The sequence below is a fragment of the Bactrocera dorsalis genome, chromosome 2, assembly GCF_023373825.1.
Source record: "Bactrocera dorsalis isolate Fly_Bdor chromosome 2, ASM2337382v1, whole genome shotgun sequence".
NCBI classification, from domain to species: Eukaryota; Metazoa; Arthropoda; class Insecta; order Diptera; family Tephritidae; genus Bactrocera; species Bactrocera dorsalis.
In genome coordinates, this window is record NC_064304.1 from 87,785,675 (window position 1) to 87,799,902 (window position 14,228).

A 14,228-nucleotide genomic window follows, 5' to 3' on the forward strand; every position below is an offset into this window, starting at 1 on the left:
GACATACAGTTGTTCCTTCGGATTTTTGCTTTGCAAGATAAGTTCATTATACGTTTTTGGCTGAGTTCAAATAAATTTTAGCAATTTTGTGTTTTTACAAATAACAATTATATTCCGACTTCCATTTACTAAAGAAACACCGCCTTACCACAAGCAATCGTGATTTATTCAAACATGAAACTTTGTTGTTTCTTTCTCTCATTCAACTTTCAGTTTGAGCGAAGCAAAAAGGTAAATAAATACATTTGTTCACTAAAAAAATTTCAATGTATTAGAGCAAGAATGAAAGAGATATTTCCACCTTCTTTGGTTTGGAGGTGATTCTATTGTCGGGTTTAGTTGTTTTGGTATTATCCATGGTTTCTGTTGACGAAAAAAACCAAGAATTGTGATCGTTCGGCCGTTATGGTGGTATAATTGCGGAAGTTTGCATTGCTTTTGCAGCATTTGATTAAAATTTACACAGATCGAAGGCCATATAGTAGAGTTTATGAAGTGGGAAAAAGTTTCATGATGACCTGGCATAAATGACATAAATAGTATCAACTATTTGCAAAAATGCGTGCGTTTCAAATGTTTATTGACTTACTACATATGTATGTTGCCAAAAGTGTAAAATTATTTGTATAACAATTCTAATTTTAGAAACCGACGAAGAGGATGCAATTGTCAGTGATTCTAATTCCCCAGTAAGGCATACACGATCTCTTCAAACGGATGAATCGAATGAATCATATGCGACCAAAACAACAGCATCGCTGGAAACTCCACCAGCAACGCCACCAGCTGAAAACAGCGATGCTAGCACAAACGACGAAACTCGCAATGTGAGAGAGTGCCGGAAGTTTCACAATATCGACCATGACGATCACACTTCAGCATATTCGCAATCTGAACCCGACGAAGATTCAAGCTTTGTTTTTTTCAGCGAAGGCGATTTACCGGCAGTCGCGTTTGAGCCACCGTACATAGCGCCTCTTGCACCATTGCTTACACCAAAAAGGTGGCGGAGAAAACATAGTATTAAAGCAAAGCAGGGCAGTACGTGTCGGTCGAAAACTAATATAAAAAGAAAATGCCGATCGCCGGTAACAGCTTCCAAAGAAGATTTTAAAAGTTACGACAGCCTCTGTGAGATGTTTTTACAGAATGAGAGATATGCAAGTGCATCTGGAGATGCAGGTAGTAATTTAAAAATTGAAGCATGTGATAAAGATAACTTAAACGGAAAAAGCAAAAGTTACTACTTTGGCAATGATGATAATCGTGGTGTTGGTGAATGTGTTGAACTTGATGACAAACTACTATGTAGTAATGATGGTCGTACACACCGAAACGTTGATAAAAGGTAAGACTAATACAGTGTATGTATTTGCAAAACATTTGCGTATGTCAGATAGTGTGTTGTTTATATCCGATCTCATTTTAAAGAAGAGCGAAAAAGTAACATAATGCAAAACATCGCTATTTGTATTAGTTTGACCGTATGCAAATATTCCTACAATTATTTAAATACCTTTAAATACAAGTAATAGTCCGATCAGACTCAGTTCGTCACTCTGAACATTTAGATTTATATTTTATAGGGTCTCGGAACACTTTCTTCTGAGTGCTACAAACTTCGTGGCAAACTTAATAGAGGCATAATAAACTTCCTATAAATATAATTAGTTCATAAATATGTACATATGTATTTTCAACGCTTACCAAAGAGTATCCCTATACCACATTACCCTATTTCAAAAGCAAAAATAGTTAGAAAAGCAAAAACAAAAACGTTTTTAACGCTTATTAAGCTAATTTTACTATATGCTTACAGAAATACTTATTGATAACAGAAAATCCAGGTACTTACTTATTCAAGATTAGTTTTAAGTTTCTGGCTGATCTACTACTAGTCGTAATTGATGTTATTTAAAATGAAAAACATACATTAAACATTCAAATAAATACTACATTGCAAGATGTTCATTGTTCTTAAAAAATATAATGTTAATATATAACAATAATTATTCAATTATTAAAATAATAAATGGTTGGCTGACGGCGTATTAATATTTCTAAAGCCAATGTTTCCATAAGGTTTTGTACCTATATAATACGACGACTTTCTACTCTTGCGTACATATTTTTAGATGCTGAAAAATTGTGTGTGCTTCGCTCTTCCGAAGAGTGTGATTGCTCGAACTGTATGGCGCTACTTTGCGTCCAGAGGAAATTTTAATTTTATCAGTTTGTAACGAAACGTCGTGTTTAACAGTGATAAGTGGGAGATTACAATTACTTTAATTATATAACTAAAAAATAAAAACTCATAACTAATTCTTGGTAATGACAGGTAAAACTCTCGGAATTATTTAATAATCATCAAACAGTGATATACATATGTATGTTATTTTTTTAAATACACATGTGTACACATTTGTATGAACATAAAGATATAAATATAAAATCCCCACTCAACGCTAATTGCTGCTTACATAAATACATAACAACATACTCACAACCCACGTTTATTGTATTAATCATCGGCACTCAATGCCGTGAATGCTAATTTATTAAAGTAAAAGTAATTGTAAAGAGAAGAAAGAGTACCAAATGGAGGTTAAGTTCTGCGCCTTTTTTCATTTACCAACAGTTTTGAACTTTAAGATTGTGTGACTGTTTTTCCTGATACTAAATGCTTTTTAATTATATCCATACTCGAGTAATTAGAGTAGTAGTATTATGTGTGTTAGCACGCCTCTACTTTTTTTCCTTTTTAGTGTCCATGATTATTTAAAGTAAAATAAGGATATTTAAAAAAATTGTTTTTCTTTCTTATTTTTGATTAGTGGCATTTTTACAAACTCCATATAAGTTATTTTGTTAGTAATAAAAATACTGTTTATGAAAAAATAAGTAATAAATAAGTTGCTGCATTGTTTTTGCTGGATATATGTTTTATTAGTATTTTTAATATGGTATGTTGCACTACCTTTTAGAGTTTAATTTAATTCTTTATCTTTTGAATTAATCCCAAAAATAAAGCATTAAAAGAATATACCTAAATCCTAACGAAATGCCAACATTTACTTATGTGGGCAGTCACCTCAATACAAATTAGCTTATATCCGCATACTGTTTGGACACGTGACTTGTTGCATTTTTGCATCTTTGAGTTTAGTCCCGTTCTTGAAAGTGCTTACAGTGTAATGCTTGCCATTTTTGTCTATATATCTTAAAGCGAATGTAGGTCACCGCTTTTGCGTAAATATATCTTTAGGCGTCGTATGGAATGAGTATACATACATATATCCTAGGCAGGCACAGTTGAGCTATACTGTTTGATATTTAAATGATATGCGTGCCTAACACAATATATACGGTTTATTATGAGCGTGTCTCGTAATTTTGTATAGAATGTGTAGTTTTAATAGTAAATATGTATAATATTTGTATGTGCGTTTGTAACTTGGTGGGTGCGCAATTGTCTACAGCAGGACACTTAACCCTAGTAGGTATATTAAAATTGTTATCACAGTGTATTTCGATGTCTCGCGACGCACCCTGGGTGTTAGAATTTAATGGCGTAAAACACACTTATGTATAAGCTAAAATCTCTATAGTGGGAATTTGGTGAACGAGGCAAAGAGGTGTGTTCGTTTACAAATATTCACCGTATCAAAAATCCATTTCAAACAAAAATAACGGTGTCTTTTCAGAAAACTCCAGCACACAACGAGTTTGACACTCGATGCAGAGACATCGCAACATCGACGTAACAATTTGGCCAAAAGTAATCGGCGTATCAGACGTAATAATAGTTCTAAGTTCACAACACCGTTAGCGCCAATGACTGATGACATTTTAGAAAATAATTTTGTAAATGAAGAAGACTGTTGCCCGTCAACGAAATACAATGAAACACTTTTTTTTACGGATGGCGTGCGTTCAATTGATTTTGTGCTTGCCTACAAGGTGGATCTGGACGCAAGCCAAGAAGCGATTAATGCGCATAAGCGTTTCAAATATGAAGCCAACCTGTTGCAAAATGGACTACAGATGGAAGTGGATATTAGGGAGCAGCAGCATATTCATTTTGTGAAAGTAAGTGAAGTAAAAATATATGTTTTATGTATTAGTTGCTAAATAATTCATTTCTTATTTGCTCCATAGATACATGCGCCATTGGATGTTTTACGTCGCTATGCCGAAATTTTAAAGCTGCGTATGCCTATGAAGGAGGTAAGACAATGTTAGTTGTTTTTATAGATATTGGAAAATGTTATGTTGTTTTGTAAGACATAATATCATTAAAATGGGATTGCGAATACATATGTACATACATTTGAAATTCAGTATTGTGACAATAGTTTGATTAAATAATAGGAGTTTTCCATTATGAATTGTAACTTAATGCTGTACAGTTTTAGGCCCTTTTCTTGAGAATAAGTAAGTACAGAATGCTCTTTACCGGGCGGTATTCGCCATAAGGAAGCCAAGTTCGATATTTTGAATACGTTTGGGCTGTTTATTATAACATAATATAGTACTATTTAAAGTATGTACATATATGTAAACTTTTAAATGCATTTTTCTTAAATTAGAATAAATAAACTCGTTCTTTTACAATTGTAATAACATAAAAAAGTAATGATTCAATATTTGAGTATATTTATGAATTTTGTTTACTTTATACATATATTTTCGTTCTCTTTCATTTTCAGAATATATATGTAGAATTTGATTACCCTTATTGTGTAGGTAAAAATATAAAAAAGTCGAATGTCTTGTTTGTCCCAATGTAGTACGAAATTTAGAGACCACATTTATCTTATATTAGTCATTAGTATAGTTTTCATTACGTAAATCTATAATTTAATACATGCTATATATTTTTATCTATGTACAAATATAGATGAAAAACATTTTACATATTTTAAAAATTTACTAATCATTCCACACAACCTTTGATTTATTTTTAATGCACTACTATTGCAGGATCTTTGTAGTACCACAGTTTACAGCAAATACAGTCGTTTGCTACATGCAGCGCAATATCTCTCACGAAAGGTCTGAATCGCATACCTACATACCAAAAAATTTGCATTTAATTTAAAAATAAACGCATCTAACTTTTAGCTATTACTTCCAAACCATTCACTGGCTTCTGGCTTTTACTCACTTCTGCTATTCTGCATTTGCATATAAAATATGCGGCTTACAATTAGTACAAACTGTTCTAAGAGGACGAATGTTTTGTATTTCTAAAATATTTTTTAAATATTGTGGCTGGTTTTTGCTGCTTAATTGAACTTATGTATTTCTGCTCTACTAATCGTATACAAGTAGCTTGGAGATAAATTAAATATTTTGGATTATATTTACAGATACCCGGCATGTCTGCAGTGAATCGCTCAACTCGAAGCGCTTTTTCTAGTCTCAAAAGTGTTGTGCAATTCTTTCTTCGTCACATTTTTGTTGATGAACGATATTTCCCTCGTCGTGCCTACCGTTTCACCGCCATCTACAGTCGTGATAAAGAGTATTTGTGAGTTGGAAATGTTTTATTTTCCTTTAAAGGTATTTATTTTATTATTTGCATTTTTAAATACAGATTCGATATACATCATCGATGCTTCTTCACAAATGCGGTGCGCTCTCGTATTGTGCAGTTCATATTGGATCGGCAATATTTCGATAACCCCGACAAGGATCCGCGAGCATTCGGTATTGATCGCATGGTAGAGTCGAATGTTTATTGTGCTGCTTATCCACTACATGATGTGAGTGTTAATTCAACCAAAATCTGACACAAGTCAATTACATTAAAATATATTCTCCTAATTTCAGGGCGAAATCACAGAGAAAGGTACAATGCGTGAAGCTCTTTATACACATTGGGCCTCCGTTAAGAAATGGTATCGCTATCAGCCGCTTGATTATGTAAAGGAATATTTTGGCGTTAAAATTGGTATATTTTGTATTTTTCAGCATTCAATTAATTGGCACTTAATTAAGGCTTTTTTAAGGTCTGTATTTCGCTTGGTTGGGTTTTTACACCTATATGCTGTTGCTTGCCTCCCTGATTGGTATTATTTGTTTTGTGTATTCATTGATAACATTAAAGGATTATGTCCCAGTGTATGTATATTTTTATTGTAACTAATTTACAAGACCACAGTCATACAAATTTATTACAATTAAACTTTTTTGAATTTCCATACACAGCCAAGACGTTTGCTCCAATGAGCATACTAATAACCTCACTATGTGTCCCCTTTGTGATCGATGCGATTTCTGGTATCTCAAGGAGACATGTTTTTATGCCAAAATTACCTACCTCTTTGATAATCCCAGTACTGTGTTCTTTGCTGTCTTCATGTCCTTTTGGGCTACACTTTTCTTGGAGTTATGGAAACGTTATTCAGCGGAGATTACGCATCGATGGGATTTAACTGGCTTCGATGTGCACGAGGAGCACCCTCGTCCCGAGTATCTGTCGCGATTGGGACATGTGAAAAACACTCGTACGCGCATTGATTACGTTACGAATATACAAGAACCAGTAGTACCTTTTTGGCGTATGAAATTTCCTGCCACTATTCTAAGCGTTTCGGTTGTTTTTCTGTTGATACTTTTGGCTTTCGTGGCGCTTGTTGCGGTAGTAGTTTATCGCATGTCTATGCTGGGCACTTTCAAACTGAATTCTAGTACGATGACAACTTCGAGCGCCATCATGTTGGCTACAGCTTCGGCGGCGTTTGTCAACTTATGTCTTTTATATATGCTGAACTATGTAAGCCATGAAATTCCAAAGAAAAAAAAACTAACAATTATCTAATTCTAAATGTTTCTTTATCAGGTGTACACACAACTCGCTGAGTACCTGACTGAACTGGAAATGTGGCGCACACAAACGCAATTCGACGATTCATTGACACTGAAGATTTATTTATTGCAGTTTGTAAACTATTATGCATCCATCTTTTATATAGCATTTTTTAAAGGAAAATTCGTTGGACATCCAGGAAAATACAACACAATATTTGATTATCGACAAGAGGAGGTAATTTTTTTTACTGAATTTCATTACATTCCTTTTTAACAAAATGTTCATTGTAGTGTTCTTCTGGTGGCTGTTTGACTGAACTCTGTATTCAGCTGGCAATCATTATGATTGGAAAACAAGCTTTTAACACCATACTGGAAGTAATAATGCCAAAGATTTGGCGAAAAATCATGGCCATACAAGTAGGTCTATCGCGTTTGTTCAACAGTAAAACCCATGATGTGAATAAGGAGAAAGTGGAACGTTATTTGCGCGACTTAAAATTACTTGACTGGGGTCCACGCAGCTTATTTCCGGAGTATTTGGAAATGGGTAAATATGGCTTGTTTTCCTGATCTTATTTTTTTTTTAACAATACATGACGTAATATTTTGTTTACATTTGAAGTTTTGCAGTATGGTTTCGTTACATTATTTGTGGCCGCCTTTCCTTTGGCGCCTTTCTTTGCGTTACTTAACAATATATTCGAAATGCGTTTGGATGCGAAAAAGTTGCTGGCCAACCACAGGCGTCCCGTTTCACAGCGTGTGCGTGATATTGGTGTTTGGTATCGGATATTGGACAGCATAGGCAAGCTGAGTGTGATAACTAATGTGAGTAAAAAGGAAATTATTGTTTTTTCTATTCCTAACTGTTGACTTCTACAGGGCTTCATTATTGCCTTTACATCTGACTTCATACCTCGCCTAGTTTATCGTGCAAGTTCTGAGGGACATACGCTTGCTGGCTATTTGAATTTTACATTATCCGAATATAATATAACGGAATCCGATAATTTGCGTAGTTTAGCTGGTGATGATTCAAATATAAGAACGTGTTTGTAAGTCGCTTCAAATAATTAAAGATTTTCATAATCTGCACTATTATTTTCTTTTAGTTATGCTGATTTTCGGGAACCACCAACTTCGCCCCGAAAATATTATTTAACAAGTACATTTTATATCATACTCGCTTGTCGATTGGCTTTCGTTGTGGTATTTGAGGTGAGTCGAAAGACACAAAAATATTGAAAATAGAGAAATTAAGAAAACATTATCCACAATATTCTATAAAAGACAAAATGACACCTAAGTAAATTTCCCGCCCAATTCTTGATTTTAACTCTCTTTCAAGCTATGTTTCAGAAGAGCACTGTTTTATTTATTTTGGCAGTTTTACATATTTTATATTAAATTTTTAAAATTTCTTGCTAAATAAATGCATTATTTAATAAACTAAAGGCCCATTACCAAATTGTTGTTGTATGGTGCTACCAAAATGCGGCAAAAATTCGCCATGGATTCACGCTAAATTTAAACTTTAACATGCTGATAAAGTCCAGCTGCTTCCACAATACTCTCCTGTAACGTACGATTCTCATTGACCGTTGCCTTGAGCATTTTGTATAGTGCAAAAATGCCGAATAAAGAGAGCGCATTGAAAACTGTTAATTAAAAGATTAAAATATCAGGGTGGTAAGTTTGTGGAGGCATTTTTAATTTCATTTATTTCACCCATAAATACGCCAAAAATCACACTGTGTACTATGCGCCGGTCCAATGCTATTTCCTCTTCGAATTCATTCATTTTAATTTCGATGAATACAAATACGGCTATCTCAATGCCAATCGAAATCGTGGTGTTAATGAGCCAGGGAGCAATGCAAACAAGACGTTGCTGCAAGAACAATTATAACACGTATTCATTTGTTATTGGATAGTATTTGTAGTAATTATTTCGTAATTGTTTTACCTTTCTAATACCATCTATAAGTATAGAAGCGACCACCAAATTAATCAACGATTTTACCCAAATGGTAACTGCCAGAACCATATAGAAAGCATTGGAGAAGTTATGCACGAGTACATAATCAACTGTAAAGTAGAATTTTGCAAACGGGATTTTGTAATATTATTCTAAATAAAAATAATCACTCAAAATTTTATATTTCAAATAGTGGTTACTTAAGGACAATTGAAAACTTTTGAAATAATTTAAATTTTAAAAAATTTTTTTACTGCGGTATTTTTTCTTGTCTAATCTATCGAAATATGAACGAATATTTTTTTTTTTTTTTTTTTAATTTCAAGATTAAAATACCAGGTAAACTAAAAGCAAAAATTTGTTCGGTTCGTTCAATTTTCGAAACATCGAAATATGACTTGAAGTGTTTCATGAATGAGTATTACTTTGTAATATTTTGTACATAATTATTGCGCATTGTTGATGAATTTTTTTTTACTTTTTAACAGTTATACTGGAAATATATTTTTTGTTAGATAAATATATGTATATGTATTTATGTACAATCGTTAGATTAATACTAAGTTTTTTCTGAATGTTCTCAAAAACTCACCAACAATTGCAATGAGATTACTTAGCGGATTCAATATTTTCACATCGTCCTGTGGCCAATATGACACATGCACATAGTCGGTCCAAAGATAGTAGGAGCACAGTGCTAGCGTGCACAACGCTACGATGATATCAAAGCCGGCAACAACAATGCCAAATGAACGTAAACTGAAACAATTAAAACGCTTCATTGTGGACGGGCACGATGGTGGTGTTAGTGGCGCTGATGTTGCACTTTCTTCAAAGTCCGGCGCAAAAGTATACGAACGTATCTCAAAAAGTGATTTGAGAAAATCCACTTTAATTTTTTATAAAGTTTTAATTCTATTCCATTCAAATTTTAAAAAATATTTCTTGCATTTGACGCGTTGCTAACGCTTTGGCGTTTGCAATTGCACTGAATTAAAGTATTCCCATTGTATTTGCTACGACATCAAGACGGCTAATTTTATTTATTTTAGTCCGCTTGGTGCATGCCACTTGTCGTTTCGCATTGTTGAGTGATTAGCGGCTATACGTGGCGTCAGGGCTACAGATGCAGTGAAAGTGCTAAAGTTGAATGATCTGACACACTTCCAGACAGGGCTACTTAAGAGCCGTTGTCGTTAGGTAGGCGGGTACAGTGGTGAAGTTCTTGCCACATGTGCGAAATGGCTGCAGAAATCGAGTTTAAATTATGTTAAAATACAGTTGTTTTTCCTTTTAAATAGTTTTGAAAAAAAATTTGACTGAAGTTATCACATTTAGAATTCTTTAAAGATTTTAGCAAATGCAAATATTGGTAATGAGATTTTTATAGAAATAAAGTAAAACGTATAAAAATTTCCCAACCGGAATTTTTTTTTAGTTTATTTGGTAAATCTATAGTTTATTTAAAACAAAATAATATTTTATTATGCAAAGTATTTGTTCCACATAATCTTACCCCCTTTACTCGTTGTTGTAACTGCGCCCACCAGTCGGTGGCCTTAATACCTTTTGAAGGCAAAATTAAAGCTTCTACTAAACAACAACAATTTTAAGCTCAACAAAATTTACAACAGCCACTTAATTTTTTTTTTTTTGTTTTACCTCAAAACCAATGTTGGCCATTTAAATTGTATTGTGTATAAATAATTAATTGTCATATTTCAATCAATTTGATACGAACTGCTTAAAGATCGGTAACCCCTTATCTCCAACCACCTTCTTTAATGAATTGAAATGCATTCCTATGTCATCAAGCTTAGCACATGACCCCATTTTCCAAGACAACGAAAATCAGGTAAAAATTTTGGTTTAAGGAGTGTTTTCTTTGTAACACTGAGTTAATTTATACTTAAAAAAGGTTACAAACATACAGGCGAAGCTAATAAAAGCTTTATGAAAAATAAACAAGGAGGTGCTAAGTTCAGACGCATGTTTTCAGGTGTTGACAAAATCTTATATTAATCAAAAATGATGCGTAAGAATTCAGCATTAATTATTCGACGAAACACATTACTACTTGGTCCGATATATTTATATTAGAATCAACTAATCAATTTAAGGTAATGTGTCAAGTCGTAAATCACTTATAACAATATTGTATATAGTGGGGGAATGTTCGGACTGATTATGAAGGAACTATGGTCTTTCACACATTTTCGATTTCGATTAAACAATGTAGTACCTAATTTTCATAAGGGCGCATTATTACTAGGAAATTGGCTGTTATTTTCGATATAAAGTCAGACATAGACACTGATCTTCACATATTCGGTACCTGAGGTGGAATATATAAAAATTTGATGGAGCTGAAGTAATGTAAAAAGTGGTCAAACACGCCTAGTTCACAGTGTAACTTAAGAATGCGAAAAATAGATAAAAAAAGATTGAATCGTAGACCTCATTCCATACCTCGAAATCTTGTACCACGGTTTTATTTTTATTTGCGATAGCTTAAAAGTAGTCGTTTAACGGCATTTAGTGGGCGTCCCACTTCGTCTATTAAAAAAATATGTAATTGAGCAAAATAGTAGTTTTATTTTGTTTTCTTTACATTCTTTATAGAATTTCGTGGCGCTTGTTATGATTTTGGTACGTTGGTGCATACCCGATATGAGCGTTGAGCTGCGCGACCAGATACGGCGAGAAGTTTATCTCACTAATGAAATAATTATTGCCAAGGAAGCTGAGCGGGCACGATTAGGTGAGTTCTTATAAAAATATATCGGAAAACATGTTGTATTAGTAGTAAAATATTTTTTTTTTTTACCGCAATTACAGGTTTGGATAGACGTAGCTGTTCCGTCTGTGGACATGACTATCGTGCGGACACAATGTGAAATACACAAAAAATCTTCCTCGCAAGAATAGAATCTCTCTATGCTTAAGAAAAAAGTCACAAATATTACTGCGTGGAGATAACATCTATTTTTAATATAAATATACAAATATGGTTAATGCTGGAAAATGTAATGTCAGTTTTGTTCTCAAACTTATTTTATGTAAATCTTACGTTGGGTCAATTTCGTCACTTTAATTTTAGTATTTAGTAACGAGTAATCTCCAAAAAAACTATGAATTGGTGCTCTGAAAGCGCTCTAGATCTATCTTAAATCATATGTCTATAAAATCTCATATAATTATACATATACGTATTTACTTGGACTTTTTGCAACTGCAAATGTTTTGTTAGTTAGGTGCTAAATATTTATTTAAGTTTTTTATTTACATCTTGTTAGTTATTACTGAAGTTTCACATCCTCAGAGTCGAACAGATACATATATTATGCTATATGCTTTAAGTAAATTTTGTTTGTCTTGTTGCATAGGTGCTTGCTCTCATTGTGCAAATATAGATACTAATTGTTAAAAAACTCACTGTTAGAAGTATTTAATATAAATGTGTTAAATGGGAAATATAAGTTACTATGTTGCTACTGTTTATTTGCTTTAGAAAGGCAACTTATGAATATAAGTTCTTGGAATAGAAACTCTTTTAGCGTGGCTCTAGAAATAAAAAGAAAATTTATTTTCTTATATTGTAACCTTTTTTTGAAATTGGTAACATTTTTCAAAAAATAAGCCTGAATTTGAAATGTGTTCCTAGTACAGCTAAAACATTTGTTTTGATATTTATTCACAAGAACTCACAAAATAATTAATCAAATATTTAACAGAGACTGTTGTTTAAAATGAAAGGAATTAATTGAAAATAAAAATACCTACATACATACATATGTACATATGTATGTACCATCAAATTTTGGATGAAATTGAAAACTGTCAATGCTTGTTGAAAACTGCCAATGTTTTCAATTACTGTATGCAATTGTACTTTAGTTAAATAATTTTATATTTTATTAGTTTTGCTGTGAAATATATTGAAATATTATTTGTTCGTGTTAATTAAAGGGTGATCGTTCTGTTTAATTAGATATGCTACCACTGACTTAATTATTTATACTTATGTATATTTGAATATCAAATTTAAATAATTTGTGATATCTAAGATAATATTTATATTGAAATAAAATTCGTTTGAACAAATTTATGAGTATTTTTTCATTTCTCAAACTCATTCGACATGAATCTCAAGCTGATCTTAATTTAATTTGAAAGTTCATTTAAACTATTTCAAAAATGAATTATTATTTATGCTTAATATAATAAGCTTTTAGTTTAATAACTCAAGCAATTTCATTTGTTGGGCAAATGCTCAAAGTAAAAAAAGCGTTGCAAGCAATAGAAAATATATGTACATACATACATGTATGTAGTTCCCACTTATGCATGTATGTATGTAAGCGTCGGAATTCTTGAGAGCCACAAGCATAAGTGGGAACTATATACAATCGCATAGAAAATACCGTTCTTTATGCCTCAAATGCCGTTTCTTTATTTACATGCAGTCATAAATCTGTATATAAATTTGTCATAATCGCCAGTAGAAATACTTAAATAAATCCGTAGTAAGCAACATTTTGTTGTGGTTGTTGTTGATGACGTTGTAGACTTGCCGTAAACCCCTTTAATTATTCTACATACATAGTTCATTGTCGCCTGCGAAAGAAACAAATACACACATAGGTGTTGTTGTTGTTTCTTGTTGGCAGTATTAACGGCGAATTGACGGCATCAACTAGCACATGCTATGCAATATAATGACGTCAACAACTTTAGGTTGCGATGTATGTACTATATTCTCTGTAGTGGTGTCGCCAATATTGAGAGCTCGCCGCATTACACTCTCAGTATTTTTTGATGGCGTCGCTTCTTGACCGCACGCTTTTCTATAATTATTTGTTGTCAATTCTTTGGGGTTAAAAACGTTCAACTGGCTGTTCATTTGTACACAAACATATGTACATATGTAAATTCCGAGTTTAGACATTGCCGCATTTCGGCAATCGTCATATTCCACAATTTGAAAGCTCTTATTAAGTGTTTACTATAAATATAAGTAAATATATACTTATTTGAACTCTTCTAACATAATCCAGTGGCAAATAATTCTAGTTTTAAGAATTTATTTAGCTTGTAAATGGGTGATGGGGGATAAATGTACATAATGGCATAATTTTAATCACCATACATTTATAGCATCCCTCAACTTTTCTGAAAGAAATGAAAAATGCTTCTATATATACATACATACATACATATTTAAGGTGCCAGTACAAATGGAGTAATGCACTGTCTAATTTCCTATGGGGTCATTTATCCTGACGCACGCAGACGCTCTGCACACAGAAAATTCAAAACAAAAAATGTCTTGAAAGCAAACACCAAAATTAAGAATACTCAACGAAAACAAAATAACGAATTGCATTGCCGTCTGTCGGCAGGTCAGAAGTTGGCACTCGAAACAGTTTAG

The 14,228-nt window shown here is 32.9% G+C and overlaps 2 protein-coding genes across 6 annotated transcripts; one reads left to right on the forward strand and one right to left on the reverse strand.

The window, feature by feature from the left end:
- The first annotated feature begins 275 nt into the window (after positions 1 to 275).
- On the forward strand, positions 276 to 12,905 carry LOC105229565 (anoctamin-1). 5 transcript variants are annotated; one of them, XM_049449447.1, is made up of 17 exons: positions 299 to 562; positions 646 to 1,348; positions 3,705 to 4,089; positions 4,159 to 4,227; positions 4,710 to 4,742; positions 5,373 to 5,533; positions 5,600 to 5,768; positions 5,836 to 5,956; positions 6,015 to 6,126; positions 6,214 to 6,781; positions 6,848 to 7,051; positions 7,108 to 7,366; positions 7,442 to 7,647; positions 7,702 to 7,874; positions 7,932 to 8,037; positions 11,420 to 11,558; positions 11,636 to 12,905. In XM_049449447.1, exons 1-17 carry the CDS (start codon positions 559 to 561, stop codon positions 11,692 to 11,694), a joined length of 3,471 nt encoding a protein of 1,156 aa, XP_049305404.1. In that variant the 5' UTR covers positions 299 to 558; the 3' UTR covers positions 11,695 to 12,905. The 5 variants fall into 5 exon arrangements, with proteins under 5 accessions (XP_011208236.2, XP_049305404.1, XP_011208233.2 ...); XM_011209931.4 differs by lacking the exon at positions 4,710 to 4,742 and adding an exon at positions 4,984 to 5,055; XM_011209934.4 differs by lacking the exon at positions 4,710 to 4,742 and having other exon boundaries at positions 276 to 562.
- LOC105229564 (uncharacterized) lies at positions 8,339 to 9,579 on the reverse strand. The gene is made up of 4 exons (XM_011209930.4): positions 9,390 to 9,579; positions 8,786 to 8,907; positions 8,548 to 8,710; positions 8,339 to 8,477 (listed from the first exon to the last, which is right to left on the reverse strand). Exons 1-4 carry the CDS (start codon positions 9,577 to 9,579, stop codon positions 8,347 to 8,349), a joined length of 606 nt encoding a protein of 201 aa, XP_011208232.1. The 3' UTR covers positions 8,339 to 8,346.
- Positions 12,906 to 14,228: the final 1,323 nt, after the last annotated feature.

Excerpts from the sequence above, each read along its gene's own strand:
- LOC105229564 (XM_011209930.4), bottom strand. The coding sequence starts at position 9,579 with ATGAAGCGTTTTAATTGTTTCAGTTTACGTTCATTTGGCATTGTTGTT. Across the intron at positions 8,908-9,389 it reads TAATCTCATTGCAATTGTTG|TTGATTATGTACTCGTGCAT; the intron begins GTGAGTTTTTGA and ends TCTACTTTACAG. Across the intron at positions 8,478-8,547 it reads GATTTTTGGCGTATTTATGG|TTTTCAATGCGCTCTCTTTA; the intron begins GTGAAATAAATG and ends TTTAATTAACAG.
- LOC105229565 (XM_011209931.4), top strand. Across the intron at positions 5,769-5,835 it reads CTGCTTATCCACTACATGAT|GGCGAAATCACAGAGAAAGG; the intron begins GTGAGTGTTAAT and ends TCCTAATTTCAG. Across the intron at positions 8,038-11,419 it reads CTTTCGTTGTGGTATTTGAG|AATTTCGTGGCGCTTGTTAT; the intron begins GTGAGTCGAAAG and ends CATTCTTTATAG.